This window comes from Herpailurus yagouaroundi, unplaced genomic scaffold, assembly GCF_014898765.1.
Source record: "Herpailurus yagouaroundi ecotype Mexico unplaced genomic scaffold, PumYag 210, whole genome shotgun sequence".
In the NCBI taxonomy this organism is placed as follows: Eukaryota; Metazoa; Chordata; class Mammalia; order Carnivora; family Felidae; genus Herpailurus; species Herpailurus yagouaroundi.
In genome coordinates, this window is record NW_024412441.1 from 6849855 (window position 1) to 6869709 (window position 19855).

Consider the following 19855-nt stretch of genomic DNA (forward strand, 5'->3'; position numbering starts at 1 on the left):
GGATATTCCCTTGAACTTAGAGATTCCCTGTGTCAGATGAAACTTCAATAGCTTCTTCTCAAGCTTAGAAGCACATACTCTTCCTAAGGAAAAGTCTCATATATCTCTCACAGCGTAGTTGCTTCTATGCACCCTACCTGGTGAAGGGTCTATCTTTTGCATATTCCCTCCAGTCAAGAAGACTTCCCTGAGCTTTACTTCATGAGCTAGCTTTTTAAAAGATAGGCATTTTCGGGGCACGGGGTGGCTCAGTCAGTTAAGCATAACTCTTGATTTCGGCTCAGGTCATGATCTCATGGTTCATGAGTTTGAGCCCGCATTGGGCTCTGCACTGACAGCATGGAGCCTGCTTGGTTCTCTCTCTCTCTCTCTCTCTCTCTCTCTCTGCCCCTTCCCTACTTGTGCTCTCTCTGTCTCAAAATAAATAAACTTAAAAAAAATAAAAGGTTGGGGCGCCTGAGTGGCGCAGTCGGTTAAGCGTCCGACTTCAGCCAGGTCACGATCTCGCGGTCCGTGAGTTCGAGCCCCGCATCAGGCTCTGGGCTGATGGCTCAGAGCCTGGAGCCTGTTTCCGATTCTGTGTCTCCCTCTCTCTCTGACCCTCGCCATTCATGCTCTGTCTCTCTCTGTCCCAAAAATAAATAAACGTTGAAAAAAAAGTTAAAAAAAAATAAAAGGAATTTTTATATGAATTTAGAAAATAGTATTTAATATGTTTTTACAGATCATACCCCCGATTCTGATGCGTGTTTCCTGAAGAGGGTGTGGGCATGTGAAGTGTTGTAACACTTACTGGTTGATAGTCACTGAAGTAGATACCCATCTTCTGCTTTTTTTTCTTGATTTTTAAAATGTCTAATTCTGACTAAACTTGTCAAGGTTTATTATCTAAAATACATAAATTTAAAATTCCCTGTGTGCATTCACTGTGAAATTTGACATAATCAAGTTTACTGGTAAGATGTGTTCTCTGGTATCCATAATACATTTTTACAACTTCCCTCTTGCTTTCTACCCATTCACAAACACTACTTTTAATCATTATTTACAACATTTTTCATCCTGTGATGGAATTTCATTATGTGTTAATCATTAACCTTGACTAATGTGATTCACTTTGTGCAGTTAGAAGATTGTGCCAGTAAGGTATGATTTTCTTATAATGACAGTTGGGACGGGAACTACCAGAGTATAGCAAGGTAATAAAAAGTGACATATTGGTGTCACTTCTGAGATGGTATTTTTCTAAAATCACTTAGCCTTTCTATGTGTAAAGAGATACCGATTTTGTTTCAAACTTGAGTGTGCAAGAAATGTCTATTTTATTTTCTGTAAATCAAAGCAAATCTCTTTCAAGCCCCATCCTGTCTGACCGGTGGGAGGTTAATTCTCAGTCATCCCTGGGATTGTCTGCTCTCTTCCAGAAGGACCACAGAAAGGATTTCATGCACAGAGAACATTCAGAAAAGATTTCTCTGGCTTCTAGTCCATTCCAGTTGCCAGGACTATTGTCTGAGCCACCATGGTCCCCTGTAGCAGGATGCTTTGTGGCATTTTTGGGGACAGGAATCTTGCTGGTACCAGGAGTCCCTGGGCCTGGGACCCCTCTTCTCTGAGTGTTCAAGCTGCCCCCTTCTCAGGTGTAGCAATCCTGCACAGGCGCTGCTGGGGAGAAAGGCACAGGTCTCCATCTCTTAGGAAACCCAAGGCCTTTGGTACCTTCTCAAAGTCTTGGATAATCTCTTCCTCTTGGCTCTTGCCAGTTCTGCTTCTCTTTTACCTGCTAAAAGCCTAGTGTTAATCTTTGTCCTCCACTCATAGCATCATATGCCCTCTTTAAAATTCAATCTTGGAAGAGAAGTTGTCTCCAGGACACTAGCACCAAAAGCTTCCCTGAGCTTAGGGAATACAAAGGCTTTTCTCCCTTCTTTCAACCAGGAGTAGGGAAATAAGAGAAAAATTCAAATGACTATCACAATAGATTCTCCTGTATAATATTTGACATGTATAATGCTTAACATGATGATGACATTAGAATAATAGGAAAGTTGTTTTATTCCTTTAAGTGTGTTTGGAAAGTTTTAAAAAAATATCTTGGTCATTCCCTGATTTTGTGTTGTCTTGTGTATGGTAGATATCAATATTTATTCCTTTAAGTGTGTTTGGAAAGTTTTAAAAAAATATCTTGGTCATTCCCTGATTTTGTGTTGTCTTGTGTATGGTAGATATCAATATTATTATTATGCACAGAGTTAACCTTTCAAAGGAATGACGTCAGTCTCACCTCATTTTCTTTTCTCAATTCTACTCTTGGAGCAGGTAAAAGAAAGAGGCCTGAAGTCTTTGTCCATGCTATCGAGAGTAACAGTGGAGATTGGTTCTACAGACAGAATGGTAGTTTCTAATGTAGATTCCTAGGGGATGTGAAATTGTCCAAGGCAGACAAGATGCAGGAGGCAAAATGAGACCAAGCATGCAGGGCTCCAAGGACCTCCATGCCCATTTCAGTCATACTAGTGGGCTTTTTTTTTACTTACTTTAGGTATTAAATTCCATGGAAAATTTTGTTTTAATGAAGGATTCCATTGGTACAAAAATTAGGAGATCACTGAAGGACATACATATGTATATGCCTACAACATTTGAAGTCCCCTAGTATTTTGAGTTAAAGATCTTTTTTCAATAATTCTATGGCATAGAAATGAACCTTCTCCTTAAAATATCCTGTTGCTTAATTACCATTTACATGTGAAAAATCCCTAAATGATAAGTCAAGTTCAAGGGATAGTATGATTTAATTGGACTGTCGGTTCCTTGGGACAAACCATTGTACATAGTTGTTGACATAAATCTTGCTGTTCGTAGTAGTGAAATTGTGCGTTCTTAACAGTAACCATCACTCACCTGCTCACTACACAGAACAATAAAGGTCATAGATGGCATTAGGTTACTCCAACCAAAATATTGAATGTCTCAACCAGAATTTTAAAAATTCTTTATTGATATTATTTTGTGGTTATACTGATCATCATATACATTTATATCTAACTACTGGTTCTTGTTAAACAAATGACTCAAATTTAATAAATTATTATTCAGGAGGTTTTTAGAATTCAGACAACAATGCTTAATTTTTAAATGGTTGAGCTTTATTTTATACCTAGCCAAATAACACTTGCTATAATATTCATTAAAGATTCCACAAGACAAGTTTAAATATTCATATTAAATATTTTGTAATATCCTTTACAATACTATGTTTTTGCGTCTTAAAAACATAGTCGAGTAAAACTATTTTAGTGTCAGACCTTTTTAGTAACATATATTCTGTTGTAGCTTTCAGAACAGAAAGTTCTTTTTTTTACCCTACTCTGCTACTATTATTCTAGTACATAGACTTGAGAATATATGGTGTTTGTTGTGTAATATAAGCATTAAAATTTTTATTTCTCTTCTGTTAGTATCGGATACTAAAATTTGAGTAGTCAAGTTGAGAGATGATTTTTTCATTAGAAAAGTTTGTGCGGTCAATGCGAGAACTAGGACTTCCAACCTTGCTCAGCCAGGACATCCTACAAAAAATAAACAAATGAATAAAAATTAGCACTCAAAGCATCTATGCACTAGCCAAAATGATCCCACCACAGGTTACAATGGGAGTTTACTTTTACTAAGTAACTTTTGCATCTAATGTGAAATATAATTTTTTATATTGTATACATCATGTATCAGAGTACCAGAAAGTTTAACACATAATTAGATAGGAACAAAGAAAAGCATATAGCAAATTAAGCCCAGTAAACTCATGATGATTTCATATTTTCCCTGTTTTAAAGCATTCAAAGCCATTAAAATCTAGCTCTTATATGTAAAAGGATAATATTTTTACAAAGAAGTAAATAATAAAAACAATTCACCATTGTTTTTTCTCATTACTCAGCACATGGTAGGTGTGTGTACGTATGTATATGTACATATCTGCCATGTGCTGAAAGAGAAAAAATTAAAAAAGTGTAAAGAATGTGATTTCCCATAAACATTTTAGATGAGGAGTGCCTGGTTGGCTCAGTCAATACAGTATGCAACTCTTGATCTCAGGGTTGTAAGTGCAAACCCTACTTTGGGTATAGAGGTTACATTAAAAAATAAGATCTTTTTGGGGCGCCTGGGTGGCGCAGTCGGTTAAGCGTCCGACTTCAGCCAGGTCACGATCTCGCGGTCCGTGAGTTCGAGCCCCGCGTCAGGCTCTGGGCTGATGGCTCAGAGCCTGGAGCCTGTTTCCGATTCTGTGTCTCCCTCTCTCTCTGCCCCTCCCCCGTTCATGCTCTGTCTCTCTCTGTCCCCAAAATAAATAAAAAACATTGAAAAAATTTAAAAAAAAATTTTTTTAAGAAATTTTTTAAAAAGATCTTATTTTTTTTTTTATTTGCTTTTATTTATTTGTGAAAGAGAGAGAGAGAGCATTAGCAAGGAAAGGACAGAGAGAGAGGGAGACAGAATCTGAAAGCAGGCTCCGGGTTCTGAGCTGTCAAGCACAGAGAGGGATGTGGGGCTCTAACCCAAAACCGTGAGATCATGATCTGAACCAAAGTCAGATGCTTAAACTGACTGAGCCACCCAGGCACCCCTTAAAAAAATAAAATCTTAAAAACTTAAAATTAGCTGAACATTTTCTGATCTATTCAAAAACTATTTCTTAATACATATATTATCAAAACGGCCACATTAAAGAGACAAGTTAAATGCTCTGAAACTATTTTTCGGCTTCTATAGTGCAATGGTTTTTATTTATTAGCAATATATAGGTGCTTAATTTATGCATTTGGGTACTTATCTGCGATGCTTCCTTATATAATTCAGGCTTAGTTTAATATTGTTGACCCCCGAGATATTACTGTTAAAGATTTTCCAGAATCTTTCTAACTATTAATAATTAGTTGGGATGACAGATTACATAGGACTACAGGTAAACAACCTGAAGCAGTTTAATATAAGCACTGGCTGTTACCCAGCTGTTGCTGTAGAAACAGTCCACAAGTTTGCCCATATCCCCAAAGTTCTTTCAAGTTGTGAGGCTAGTACCACATACAGCTGTGTACTATCATATGTAACACTCTCCTGTAACCTTGAATTAAAAAATATTTTCTATGCTAAAGTGGTCTGATAATCTGGAAATTACTCTTAATCAGTCTAGAGAAGAATGCCAATGATTCAAATTGCCATTGAATTATTTAACCCTTTCTTTGATTCTTGTGACAGTTTTACTAGGTAAGGTGAATTTTCATGTTTCTCCTTTCTCAGAAGCTAAGCCCAGTAACACATCTTATTTTCTTCAACTCATTTAGTTAAAATCTTCAAAGTTGAAATTGCACATGTTGAAGAACAAAATTCAGTTATTTAGAAAAGGAGCCAATGGCTTCAATTTTACTACTATCTCCTTGAAATCTTTTAGAAAACAAAGGCCAGAAATAATAAAAGCGAAAGTATATTAAGCACTATTTGCTCAGCATTGTGCTAAGTTCTTTATATAGATTCTAACCCTGTAAGTTATAGTCTATCATTACTCCCAAGGTATGGATGAGGAAAGAGAGAAGAGTTAAGTAATTTGCCCAGGGTAGTAGCAGTGGTGGTGATGACAAACGGTCAGATTCTGGCTGTGATTTGCTGACAGATTGGACATGATGTGAGGGAGAGAGGACTGAAGGATGACCCCAGAGTTACTGGTGAGAAACTATTTGGTAATGGTTGTGATTCACTGAAATGGAGAGACCGTGTGAAGAGCAGATTGGGGAAAGATTAGAAGTTCAGTTTTGAGTAGCTAAATTATGGAAAGAGCCCACATGTTCATCAACTGATGAATGGATAAAGATGTGGTATAAAAGCACAATAGAATATTACTCAGCCATTAAAAAGAACAAAATCTTGCCATTGGCAATGACATGGATTGAGCTAGAGAGTATAATGCTAAGTGAAATAAGTCAGTCAGGGAAAAACAGATACCATATGATTTCATTCATGTGGAATTTAAGAAACAAAACAGAATGTAGGAGAAGGGTGGAGGAAGAGAGGGAAGCAAACCGTAATACTCAACTATAGAGAACAAACAGGGTTGATGGAGGGAGGTGGGTGGGGGATGGGCTAAATGGATGATGGGTATTAAGGAGGGTACTTGTGTTGATCACTGAGTGTTATATGTAAGTGATGAATCACTAAATTATACCTCTGAAACCAATATTACACTGTGTGTTAACTAACTAGGATTTAATAAAAACTTGAAAAATAAAATCATATTTCCAAAAAAAAAAAAAGTTCAATTTTGGAAAGTTGACTTTGAGATATTAGACATCTACATGAGATGTTGAGCAGCCAGTTGGATCTTTGAGTCTGGCTGGAGGAGATAAAGTTGGAATTTGTCTGCAGGTAGTCAGTACTGAAAGCCGTAAGATTGGATGGCATCACCGAGAAAAAGCATATAGAAAAGGAAAGAGGTACAGGGACTGTGTCTTAGGACACCCCCAAGTTAAGAGCTCAGGAAGCAGAGGAAAAACCAGCAAAGAAGAGAAGAAAGCATCTAGGGGGTAGGAGCAAAACTGGAAGGGCATCCTGTCCTAGGAGGCAAATGAAACCCTCCACGAATGGATCAACTGGGTCCCTGCTGCTGGCAGGTCAAGTAAGGTGAGGACTGAGAATTGACCATTGCATTTGGCAACACGCTGGTCACTGATGACTTTGATAAGTATAGTTTTGGTAGAGTTAAAGCTGTATTTCAACGGGCTCAAGAGAGAATGAGTGGAGAACAATTAGAACCAGTGAATCCAGGACAAGTACTAGTGGGCCTATAAGTTGCAATGACTAATCCACCTAGGATGAAAACTCAATGTATTTAGCTAGTTGAGAGCCTGACCACCTACTTGTAGCTGGTCTTCAACACCATTAAGAAGTTCACCAGCCACAAGTAGGGCCAAGGATAAATCTATGCCACTGCTAGGGGCAGAATGGTCATGTTGTTAGGTGATTCAGCTATGGCTTTGTATCAGATGCAGGAGGGCCACTTTGTATCATGGCTCCAAGCATGCCACCCCTACTGCTAGGAGCAATCTTGCCTGACCTGCCTACTTACCGAAGAGTGTTCTGGTCACCTATCACTTGGCAAGCCCTGAGACTTCCCTCATGTGCTGCTCCTGCAGTCAGCCCTTTATAGGTGTGGCTCAGATCTGGGAGATGGCAGAACTGCGAGGTCTCCTAGCTCAAGTGTTTTAATTTCACCTTTTTGTATCAAGAAGGTTTAAAAGCCACATAATCAAACAGTATCAGTTAATTCATTTCAGTAAATATTTAAGTAGCATTGTAAGCAAGGTGATATCCTTGATAATGGAATGCATTACAGATATCTAAAATGAAGTTTCTTTACTATCCAAAATATATAAAGAACTTATAAAACTCAACACCCAAAAAATGAGTAGACATTTTTCCTAAGAAGATATACAGATGGCCAATGGACCCTTGAAAAGATGCTCAATGTCACTCATCATCCAGGAAATTCAAATCAAAACTACAATGCACCACCTCACACCTGTCAGAATGGCCAAAATGAGTAACACAAGAAACAACAGGTGCTGGTGAGATGTGGAGAAAGGGGAACCCCTCTTAGACTGTTGGTAGGAATGCAAACCAGTGCAGCCACTCTGGCAAACAGTATGGAGGTTCCTCAAAAAGTTAAAAATAGAACTACCCTAGGATCCAACAGTTGCACTACTAGGTATTTATCCAAAGGATACAAAAATACTAATTTGCAGGATAAATGCTCCCCAATGTTCATAGCAGCACTATCCACAATGGCCAAATTATGGAAACAGCCCAAGTGTCCGTTGATTGATGAATGGATAAAGAGGATGTGGTATATGTACAATGGAATATTAGCCACAAAACAAGAACAAAATCATGCCATTTGCAACAATGTGGATGGAGCTAGAGAGTATTATGCTCAAAATAAGTCAGAGAAAGACAAATACCATATGGTTTCACTCATATATAGAATTTAAGAAACAAAACAAGCAAAGGGGGAAAAAAGAGGCAAACCAAGAAACTATAGAGAACAAACTGATGGTTGCTAGATGGGAGGTGGGGGGATGGTTGAAATAGGGGATGGGGATTAAGAAGGGCACTTGTTGTGATGAGTACCAGGTATTGGTTTTAAGTGTTGAATCACCAAACTGTACACCTGAAACTAATATTACACTGTATGTTGACCAATGGAATTTAAATAAAAACTTGGAAAACACAAAATCTGTGAAACTGGCTGCCAAGAGAAGCCAAAGGAGACATGATGACTAATGCAGTATCCTGGATGGGATTCTGGACCAAGAAAAGGACATTAGTGGAAAAACTAGTGAAAGATAAATAAAGTATGGAGTTTGGTTAAAAATAAAGGAATAAAATGAAATTTCTTCCCTCAGTAACTCACAATCTAACAGAAGAGTTTGGAGAATAAAAATTACTATAAAGTAATTCAGAATGTGATGTGCAATGTGATTTTAATGTAAAGGCAGAGGAAATGGTTGGGGTTAATTTCTGGCCAAGGTACTCAGGGACATCCTTGTGATGCCAATGGCACTGGAGCTAAATTATAAAGAAAATAGTATTGAAAATTTCAAATCTTAGGATAGGGAATGCCAGCTTAAGCTTGACAGGAAACTAAGAAGCATAGGGAAAAAAATGGATAATGTTAACTAATTAAAAATGTAAAACTTTAGAGAATGGTCAAAAAAAAAAATGTCTTAAGCAAAGCCATAACAAAGAACAAACCGGAAAACTTACCTGCAATTTTCTTACTCTACAAAGAGCACTTAAAAACCAATACATAAAAGATAGCCATTCCATGGAAAAATGGACAAAGAACATAAACATAAGAAATATAAATGGCCAATAAATATGTGAAATATTCTCTTACTCATAATTTTAAAATTATAAATCAAACAAGAACAAGATACCATCTGTTACTTATGAAATGGCAAAGATTTGAAAAATTGGTTATATCTAGTGGAGATAGTTTAGAGGCACTTTTCTAGATTGATGGGAATGCAACTCTGTACAGCTTTTTAAAAGGGCAACTTGGTACTACCTATCAAAATTTTAAATGTCCATGACTTACAGACGTGCTGTCATAGAGAGGGGGCCCTGGGATGCGACTCTGAGATGGAGATTAGTTTGTAGGGATTGCTCTTGGGTTCAAAAACCGTGGGAGGCAAAGAAAGTAGACAACATTGGCCTGAGGGGGAAGTTGGGTGAGATGTAGTCTCATTGAAGACCTCGGCCAACACACGGGAGCTCTGAATTAGGGAAGACCCTTCAGGGCTGTCCCAAGGTACAGTGAGAGGGCTGGGTCTTTATATCCCACCCCTCCCCCCATTAGCCAGTCATTACAGAAGAGCTGCCCAGAGAAGGGGTGACTGTTTGTGTTATGACTTCCTTCTGCTGGGGCAACTTCTGAAGATGGCTGACGGTTGAGGGCCACCTTCCACCAGCACTCCTGACACCTGGAGAATAAGCCCACATATTCTCACAAGTGGGCAGCCAGAATGAATAGAAGATGCAAGATAGAAGTAGTAATTAGAGGGAAAAGGGCTCAGGGCAGGTTCGTAAGCAGACTCGTTACATTTAGAAGACAGGACAAATCTTATCTGTACAGAAGACAGATAAACACACACACACACACAATTTGATACGAAGAGGCATTTACACAAGATAGCCTGAGGTAAGGTAATTTACTGAGAATTACTGGAGGTGAGGTAGGGTTGAGGAATTTAAGTGAAAATGGTGTTAATAATTGCTATGGGAGGGGCACCTGAGTGGCTCAGTGGGTTAAGGTCTGATTCTGAATTTTGGCTCAGGTCATGATCTCACAGTTCGTGAGTTCGAGTCCCACATCAGGCTCTGTGCTGACAGTCTGGAGACTGGGATTCTCTTTCTCTCGTTCTCTCTCTACCCATCCCCTGCTTGCTCTCTCAAAATTAAAAAACAAAACAAAACAAAACAAAACTTAAAAAAATAATTGTTATGAGAGTTAATTGCTGAAGAGCAAGGGGAGCCCTTGAGGATGACTAGATGGCCAGGAATGGAACATGTGCCTGTCTGCACTGCGCTGAGCTCTACTTCTTTAGACATCTGTCCTCTAAGCACAGTGGAAACAATAGGGCCAGGGATCAGTGCTTGGGCCAAAGGCTTCTCCATAGGGACATCCCATCTTAGGGGCAGAGTAACAATTCAATCCGATGTTTCCTGGAGTGAGCAATGGAAGGTAGGACATCCCCCAACCTGGAGTGGACTTCTCCTTAGCCAGCTGCAGAGCTGTGGTCTTAGGTTTACTGGAGTACGGTGAATGAGCCATTTCATGGGGGAGCTTCTGATTTTGGTATCTTTGTATCTCTTCTCTTAAACTGGGCAGATCCTCCACAGAAGGTATGTCCAATATCCACCTAGAGTCTATAAATTTGGCTGTGTGTGTTCTGGGAAGAAGGGTAAGACCTCAGTATTTAGTGTGTAATTTTCACTGAATATCTGTTATCAGCACTTGATCTTTTTTCAGCTGTGTCTCTAAGACCCTCTCCAGAGCTTGAAATTCTGGCTTCCACCTGGGTGGGTGGTGCAGCCACTCCCCTGTAAGGGATGGGAGATAATAGCTTATTAAACAAATTTTAAATCCTTGTATTTTTGACCCCACATTTCTGCCCACTGCCTTGGGGAGTTTCCACTGTGTTAAAAGGGCCATTTCTCTGCTTCTCCCACTGGACACTTACCATTCAGATCAGTGTGACCATTAGCTCATTTGCTTTCTAATTTCCCAAGTTTTGTTGCCTTGTTTTCCAAAGTTTTGAAGCTTTCTCTCTCATTCTTTGTTCTTCTGGGTGTTTAAACCTTTTTTAAAAAATCAATTTTACTCATACTTAAGTGGGGCTTAGATGGGAGAAGTGCATATGTTCAAAATGTAACATCTTTAATTGGAAGTATGGCTTTTTCCTTTATGTTTAAATCTTCAATCCATCTGGAATTATATGATTGCATTATATGAAAAAGAGATCTTAATTTTGAATGGTTAGATATTTTCCCAGCACAACTGTTATTAGAGACTGAATCTACGTATATGCCTGAATCTTTTTCTAGACATTCTATTTGACTTCACTGATAGCTTTGGTTAATCCCTAAACCATTACCAAACTATTTTATTTATTTTTAATAAAATTTATTGTTAAATTGGCTTCCATACAAACCCAGTATTCATCCCAACAAGTGCCCTCCCCAATGCCCATCACTCACTTTCCTCTCTCCCCCCACCCCCCATCAACCCTGTTTGTTCTCGGTGTTTAAGAGACTCTTATGGTTTGCCCCCCTCCTTCTCTGTAACATTTTTCCCCATTACCTTCCCCCATGGTCTTCTGTTCAGTTTGTCAAGATCCACATATGAATGAAAACATATGATATCTTTCTCTGACTTATTTCACTGAGCATAATACCCTCCAGTTCCATCCATGTTGCTGCAAATGGCATGATTTTATTCTTTCTCATTGCCAAGTAGTATTCCATTGTATATATAAACCACATCTTCTCTATCCATTCATCAGTTGATGGATATTTAGGCTCTTTCCATAATTTGGCTATTGTTGAAAGCGCTGCTGTAAACATTGGGGTACATATACCCCTATGCATCAACACTCCTGTATCCTTTAGATAAATTCTTAGTTGTGCTATTGCTGGGTCACAGAGTACCTCTATTTTTAATTTTTTGCGGAACCTCCACATTGTTTTCCAGAGGGGTTGCACCAGTTTGCATTCCCACCAACAGTGCAAGAGGGTTCCCATTTCTCCACATCCTCACCAGCATCTAGTTTCCTGATTTGTTCATTTTAGCCATTATGACTGGCGTGAGGTGGTATTTCAGTGTGGCTTTGATTTGTATTTGCCTGATGATGAGTGACATTGAGCATTGTTTTTGTGTCTGTTGGCCATCTGGATGTCTTCTTTGGAAAACTGTCTATTCATGTCTTCTGCCCATTTCTTTACTGGATTATTTTTTTTTTCAGGTGTGGAGTTTGGTGAGTTCTTTATAGATTTTGGATACCAACCATTTATACAATATGTGATTTGCAAATATCTTTTCCTATTCCGTCAGTTGCCTTTTAGTTTTATTGATTGTTTTCTTGATCAACAAGACCTATTGATGAGGTCCCAATAGTTTATTTTTGCTTTTCATTCTCTTGTCTTTGGAGATGTGTCGAGTAAGAAATTGCTGCAGCTGAGGTCAAAAAGGTTGTTGCCTGCTTTCTGCTCTAGGATTTTGATGGTTTCCTGTCTCACATTCAGGTCTTTCATCCATTTTGAGTTTATTTTTGTGTATGGTGTAAGAAAGTGGTCTAGTTTCATTCTTCTGCATGTTGCTGTCCAGTTCTCCCAGCACCATTTGTTAAAGAGACTGTCTTTTTTCCATTGGATACTCTTTCCTGTTTTGTCAAAGATTAGCTGGCCATACGTTTATGGGTCCAATTCTGGAGTCTCCATTCTATACCATTGGTCTATGTATCTGTTTTTGTGCTAATACCATACTGTCTTGATGATTACAGCTTTGTAGTAGAAGCTAAAGTCTGGGATTGTGATGCCTCCCACTTTGGTTTTCTACTTCAGTATTACTTTGACTACTTGGCATCTTTTGTGGTTCCACACAAATTTTAGGATTGTTTGTTCTAGCTTTGAGAATGCCGGTGCAATTTTGATTGGGATTGCATTGAATGCGTAGATTGCTTTGGGTAGTATTGACATCTTAACAATATTTATTCTTCCAATCCATGAGCATGGAATGTTTTTCTGTTTCTTTGTGTCTTCCTCAGTTTCCTTCATAAGCTTTCTATAGTTTTCAGCTTACAGATCTTTTACATCTTTGGTTAGGTTTATTCCTAGATATTTTATGGTTCTTGGTGCAATTGTAAATGGAATCAGTTTCTTTCTCTGTTGCTTCATTATTGGTGTATAAAAATGCAACCGACTTCTGTACATTGATTTTTGTACCCTGTGACTTTTCTGACTTCATGTATGAGTTCTAGCAGACTTTGGGTGGAGTCTGTCGGGTTTTCTGTGTACAGTATCATGTCATCTGTGAAAAGTGAAAGTTTGACTTCTTTGCCAGCTTTGATGCCTTTTATTTCCTTTTGTTGTCTGATTGCTGATGCTAGCACTTCCAACATTATGTTAAACAACAGCGGTGAGAGTGGACATCCCCGTTGTGTTCCTGATCTCAGGGGGAAAGCTCTCAGTTTTTCCCCATTGAGGATGATATTAGCTGTGGGCTTTTCATAAATGGATTTCATGATGTTCAAGTATTTCCTTCTATCCTTTCTTTAGGGTTTTTATTAAAAAAAGGATGCTGGATTTTGTCAAATGCTTTTTCTGCATATATTAACAGGATCATATGGTTCTTTCCTTTTATTGATGTGATGTGTCACATTAATTGATCTGCGAATATTTCCTGCAGCCCAGGAATGAATCCCACTTGATCATGGTGAATAATTCTTTTTATATGCTGTTGAATTTGATTTGCTAGTATCTTGTTGAGAATTTTTGCATCCATATTCATCAGGGATATTGGCCTGTGGTTCTCCTTTTATGTTGGGTCTCTGTCTGGTTTGAGAATCAAAGTAATGCTGGCTTTGTAGGATGAGTCCAGAAGTTTTCCCTCCCTTTCTATTTTTTGGAACAGCTTGAGAAGGATAGGTATTAATGCTGCTTTAAATGTCTGCTAGAATTCCCCAGAGAAGCCATCTGGCCCTGGACTCTTATTTGTTGGGAGATTTTTGATAACTGATTCAATTTCTACACTAGTTATGGGTCTGTTCAAATTTTTTATTTCTTCCCGTTTGAGTTTTGGTAGTGTATAGGTGTTTAGGAATTTGTCCATTTCTTCCAGGTTGTCCAGTTTGTTGGCATATAATTTTTCATGGTATTCCCTGATAATTGCTTGTATTTCTGAGGTATTGGTTGTAATAATTCCATTTTCATTCATGATTTTATTTGGGTCATCTCCCTTTTGTTTTTGAGAAGTCTGGCTAGAGGTTTATCAATTTTGTTTATTTTTTTGAAAAACCAACTCTTAGTTTCATTGATTTGTTCTGTTTTGGTTTTTTGTTTGTTTGTTTTGTTTTTTTTGTTTTTTTGTTTTTTTTTTTTTTTTTTGGATTCTCTATTGTTTATTTCTCCTCTGATCTTTATTATTTCTCTTCTGCTGGATTTGGGGTTCCTTTGCTGTTCTGCTTCTAGTTCCTTTAGGTGTGCTGTTAGATTTTGTATTTGGGATTTTTCTTGTTTCTTGAGATAGGCCTAGAATACTAAACTATTTTAATTCTTATAGCTTTAGAATATATTTTAATGCTCAGCAGTCTCTGTTACCCCCCAACCTCATTATTCCAATTGTCCTTGTTTATCACGAAGTCTATTAGATTTTAGCATAATTTTGTCCAGTCAAAATCCCTTAAAAATCATAAAATACCTTTGTAAATTTTAAAATAATTCGGAAAGAATGAACATGCTAACATTTAATCTTATCAAGAGTAACAGATGTTCCCTATTTCTGTTCAATTCTTTACATTCCTCCTCAAAATTTTGTAGTTTACTTAATTCAGGTTCTTAATTAAATACCGATAAGTTAATACTTAGATATATTTTTCTTGCTATTTTGAACAAGATGCTTTTTAATCATCATGTTTTTAAACTGGTACATAGGGAAACTAGTGATCTCATTGGAATCAGATGCCTTACTGAAGTTCCTTAGAATAGTTTTCTTTGGGGTTCTGAGATAAACCACCATATGTACTTCTCCAGAATTCGTTGTCAGTCAGTTTTTATCACATTAATTGGATAATTTCAAATTGCTCCTTATTGTAGGTTATCTAGCCACATTTTTGTTGGTACTAAGCCTTTGAAAGAATTGCTTTAGTACATAAAGAAAGAAAGAATCGTGAACAGTGTTCACTGAGTCAAGGGGCGAGTATGATCGGAGTACATTGCTCTGGCTAAAGCATATTTTACCTATTAGGTCAGTAGACTCAATAAATACTGAATGGATGGATGGTTGGATGGATGAGTGAATTATATTTGCTTGAGAGACACTGAAGTATAATATTTATGCTATAAATCTGAATCTGCTCTATGTGTGTATATCTTTCAGGTATTTTTATTTAAGTAACATGATACACTGGTAGGCTTTTAAAGCCTTTTTTTAAATAAGAAGGTTCAACTAATACAAATGGAATAAGAATGGAAAGTGGAAAATTCTGTTAACAGAAGTCATGTTACTTGATAAATATGTCCTCCCTTCACTCTAATATATTTTAAATGCTGTGTGTAGAGATTTTGAAAATTAAAATATTTCTGTGAAGTCAATTCTTTTACCAAAATCATGTTGCCTTTAACAATTACAAAGTAATACGAGGACATTTCATTATAGATGCATTTCTTACATGTTTCATGAGGATTATACATGGTTATAAAAATAATTTTTATGGAGTGGCAAAAGACAATGATCTTGCATGTGTTTTAAGGATTCTTCAGGTCATCTTTGCATGGAAAAAAAGAATAAAAAACAGTGCTGATAAATGTTAGATGACCAGGGGAAAATTCCATTCGTTTACTAAATTAACTATGTTGTATTTTTCTGTTCCTACTCAGGCAGTCACCAACTATTGGTCCCCTCAAGGGCTTCCACAGCATTCTGATTCTTTGGTGCAGATGGCACACATTTGGCTATCCAGTATAGTATCCACACATTTATGGCCTCAGCAGCCAGCAAAGAGGCCAGCTGTGACTTTCTAAAACACACTTAGGTATTTCCCCTCCCAGAGACCCTTCTCTGACTGCCTCTATCTGAAAAGGACCCGCCCAACTATTGTGTGCATCATGGGAAGTATCACATTCTGTAATTGCTATGTTTATGTAATTCTTGATGTGTTCATTACATGCCTCCTCCATATTAGAATGCAAATTCTATGAAGGCAGAGGAGGAATCTGACTATTGCATCCCAAACATCTAGCATGATGCCTGATGACAGAGGGCACTCAGTAAATACAACACATCCTGAATGAACCCATCTTTGTCATTTGCCTGCCTTCTTTGGGTCTACAGCTTCCATGCATGAGAAAAGAGGCACATTTCTAGGGTTTTACACAGTTCACACACAGAAGGGAGCCCTGGGCATGAACTTTTAACTTTTTAATTTTATCTCCCATGAAATAACCTTCCCCTCATTTTTTACACACTTTTAAAGGTAAACAAATAGTTGCTCTTATTACAGAAAAGTGAGAAAATTCTTGTCAGTAACAAGTAAGGACTATGTTCATCCTCACAGAGGAAACTGGAGGCCTATGGGTCTGACCTAATAACCTGAATGCAAGCATGTGAACCAAGTTTATTTGTGGAATCAGTTCACTTATTTTTGCCAGCCCCCAAATTTTACTGCAGTTCTTGTGATTTTAAGCCTATTCATTGTATACGTTAGCATAGTGACTGACTTCACCCAGCGTTTAGGGTGATTATTACAACACCCCTGGAGGTCCAAGTCCATCTTGCAAACCAAGTCACATGACATGCCACCATTTCAATCAAGTTCAGGGCACAGTTGGTTGTATATGCTCAGATGAGTTTTAATTATCAAAAATCCTTAGACATTGTTCTTGGAATCTCAAAGCTCTATAAACACCTATTGTAGTTGTATTTATTCAGGGTTTTAAAGCTTTTTAAAAAGAAGAGTCCTTTCTTCCAACATAATCTTGCATGAAAGCTTAATGCTTATAGAAGTGAGGTGCTTCTCTGAAGCAAGGCAACGGTTGGGGGTGAGGTTCAGAACCTCCCCCTCAGGCCTCTGTTTCCCGGCTATACCTTGAGTACCTCTGGGGAATCCCAAGGGCTTCAAAGAGCTCAATTTAAAAATTGCCCTATTAACCTATCACTGAGCAAGGATATATGGGATGGAATGTATGGAGAATCCATAATAAGTAGAAGTGGAAACCAACATAGGACTGTCTCTTCTATTACTCAAGTCATTGAGTGTTTCCTACAAAAAGTTCCTGAAGTGATAGGAAAGATTCCATTTAATATCCTTATTGAAACAAAGACGTAGAATTAAAGCACTAGAAAGCCAACACTATTAATAATTCATAGCAGTTCTATTTCCTGGGACTGAAGTGGGGCGGCATAATCCTTTTGGACATCTCTGCAGCACCAGTGTAAAACATAGACCATAGCAAGAAAGCAGACAGTAAGAAGAGACAGTTAATGAATTAAGAGCTAATATGATGCATAGTGGAAAATATTGAGTTGCCTGCCCATTTGAAGCTTTTAAAGTATCATCAATAATGGAAGGATGGCACATATTTTTGCTATTCTCCTTTCTTAAGCATGTTTCTTACTCAGTTACATGTGGATAAATACTACCATAGACTTCATTAGTTTAAAAAATTTTTAACATTTATTTATTTATGAGACAGAGACAGAGCACAAGTGGGGAAGGGGCAGAGAGAAGGAGAGAGGGAGGTACAGAATCTGAAGCAGGCTCCAAGCTCTGGGCTGTCAGCACAGAGTCTGACACAGGGCTTGAACCCATGAACCATAAGATCATGACATGAGCCAAAGTCGGAGAATTAACCGACTAAGGCAGCCAGGTGCCCCATCAATAGGAGCTTTTTAATGGTATTTAAAAAAAAATTTTTTTTAACGTTTATTGATTATTTTTGTGAAAGAGAGAGACAGAGTGCGAGCAGGGGAGGGGCAGAGACAGAAGATGACACAGAATTTGAAGCAGGCTCCAGGCTCTGAGCTGTCAGCACAGAGTCTGACACGGGGCTCCAACTCTCAGATGGTGAGATCATGACCAGAGCCAGAGTCAGATGCTTAACCAACTGAGCTACCCAGGCGCCCCTTTAATGGTATTTTAATAGACCATTGACCCTCAAACAATATGAATTTGAACTGCATAGGTCCCCTTACACGTGGATTTTGTATAGCACAGTACAATACATGTATTTTCTTATTTTAATAACATTTCTAGCTTATTTTAAGAATATAGTATATAATACATCTAACATACAAAACATGTGTTCATCAACTGTTGATGTTATTGGCAAAACTTCTGGTCAATAGTAAGAATTAGCGGTTACATTTTTGGGGAGTCCAATGCTATATGTGGATTTCCAAGCACATAGAGGGTTGGTACCCCTACCGCTGCATTGTTGAAGTGTCAACTGTAATGTCTAAAACTTCTGCCATATTGTAGCTCATGATCAGTGAAGAGTTCAGTGATTATCAAGGGAATCGTAGTACTTTCATAATTAACCTGAAGCCAAATTACTCTTCTTTAAAAATGGAGATAACCCTCACCTTACTGAGTCACTGAATGGATTAAAAAGAATGTATATAAATTGCCCAGTACAACATCCGACACACAGTAAGCCCTTAATAGCAGCTCTTACAGTGTAATTGTTCTCTGTCTTTGCCAAAGATGGTGGACTGGCTCTTAAGCAAGCTCTGTGACCGGCAAAGTCACACACTTCCTGTGGAATTCACTCATAAAACCTGGAGTTACTGCTCAGCATGTCATTCAATCTCCTTAATTGGGAGAGTCTGGGAGAGCTACCCAGGCTATGCCCAGGATTCTGAAAAACAGCCAACTGGATCAAAGGGCCTGGGAGCAGAGGAGGCCGAAGAAGCAAAGGCAGTCACTTCTCTGTCCTACCACAGTTTCGGGTCAGCAAAGTGACAGATACTCTCTCCTGTTTAGTGGAAAGAAAAGACAGAGTGGCACAGTGGTAATGGAGGTGGACTTTGGATCAGTTCTGCTTGAGTGCAAATCCAGCTGCCACTTCCCCGCTGGTTACAGTGGACAAGTACCTTCAATTCTAAATGTCTCATTTGTAAAATGGAGAGTATGTCACCTGACCCAGAGGTGTTATGAAGATGAAAGGAGATAATCTGTAAATTGTTTCAGACAGTATGTAGAAAGTAGTAAACATTCAAAATTTAGCTGTTTTCTTGGGTACCATAGTAGGTAATGAAAACCATCTTAGCTATTTTAGAATGCATTTAATATAGGGCATTGGGTCCTTGCAAAATCACTATGAGTCATAGACTGGAAGAACATATTTAGATGGGGCCTGTTGGAGCAACTCTGTAGAATTGGCTGCTCAAATATGAAATGTTAAAACTGTGATTCTCCTGCAAATATAAACGGTAAGTGTCAAAGATTTCTATTTGACACACAAAGTAATGACAGAACCTGGTTCAAAGGAGAATGTAGACATATGTGTGTATATACATTCATGCAATCAGGGATGCTGAACTCAACTGGCTAATAGATATGAAACTGGTTTAAATGCTACAGGGCAGGACTGTCCAACACTGCTGTATTATGAGCATCGTGTACAATTCAAAATCTTGAATCTTGTACCATATTAAAATAAAAATAGGTGAAATTAATTTATCATTTAGTCCAATATATCTAAAATATTTCAGTATATAATCCATATAAACAATTAATGAACAAAATGATAGAGTTTACATACCTTTTATATTGAGGCTTTGAATTCTGGTATTCTACACTTACAACATATCTCAATTCAAACTGGCTACATTACAAGTGCTCAATAATTGCATATGGCTAGTGACTCCCACATTATTAGAGTTTTAGGGCAATAAAAAGAATGTTTGGGGTTATCTTTCCTTTAGGGAAAAAGCCAATTATATATCTACCAGAAAAAAAGGTAACTTGCTTTGTTATGAACAAGGAGTATTAGCATTTCTTTGGTTTGTAACAAGTAAATTTCT

General features: G+C 37.9%; 2 protein-coding genes across 3 annotated transcripts in view; one reads left to right on the forward strand and one right to left on the reverse strand.

Moving 5' to 3' along the window:
• Positions 1-2978: 2978 nt before the first annotated feature.
• ACYP2 (acylphosphatase 2) overlaps positions 2979-19855 on the reverse strand; it is a 191629-nt gene continuing 174752 nt past the window's right edge. For both annotated transcript variants that reach the window (XM_040453732.1, XM_040453730.1), the window contains exon 4: positions 2979-3572. In XM_040453732.1, the coding sequence (XP_040309666.1) occupies positions 3458-3572 (115 nt within the window). In that variant the 3' untranslated portion in view covers positions 2979-3457. The remainder of the gene's footprint in view (positions 3573-19855) is intronic.
• TSPYL6 (TSPY like 6) overlaps positions 18534-19855 on the forward strand; it is a 35718-nt gene continuing 34396 nt past the window's right edge. Inside the window, 1 exon segment of the mRNA XM_040453623.1 lies at positions 18534-18778. Within this exon segment, the coding sequence (XP_040309557.1) occupies positions 18534-18778 (245 nt within the window).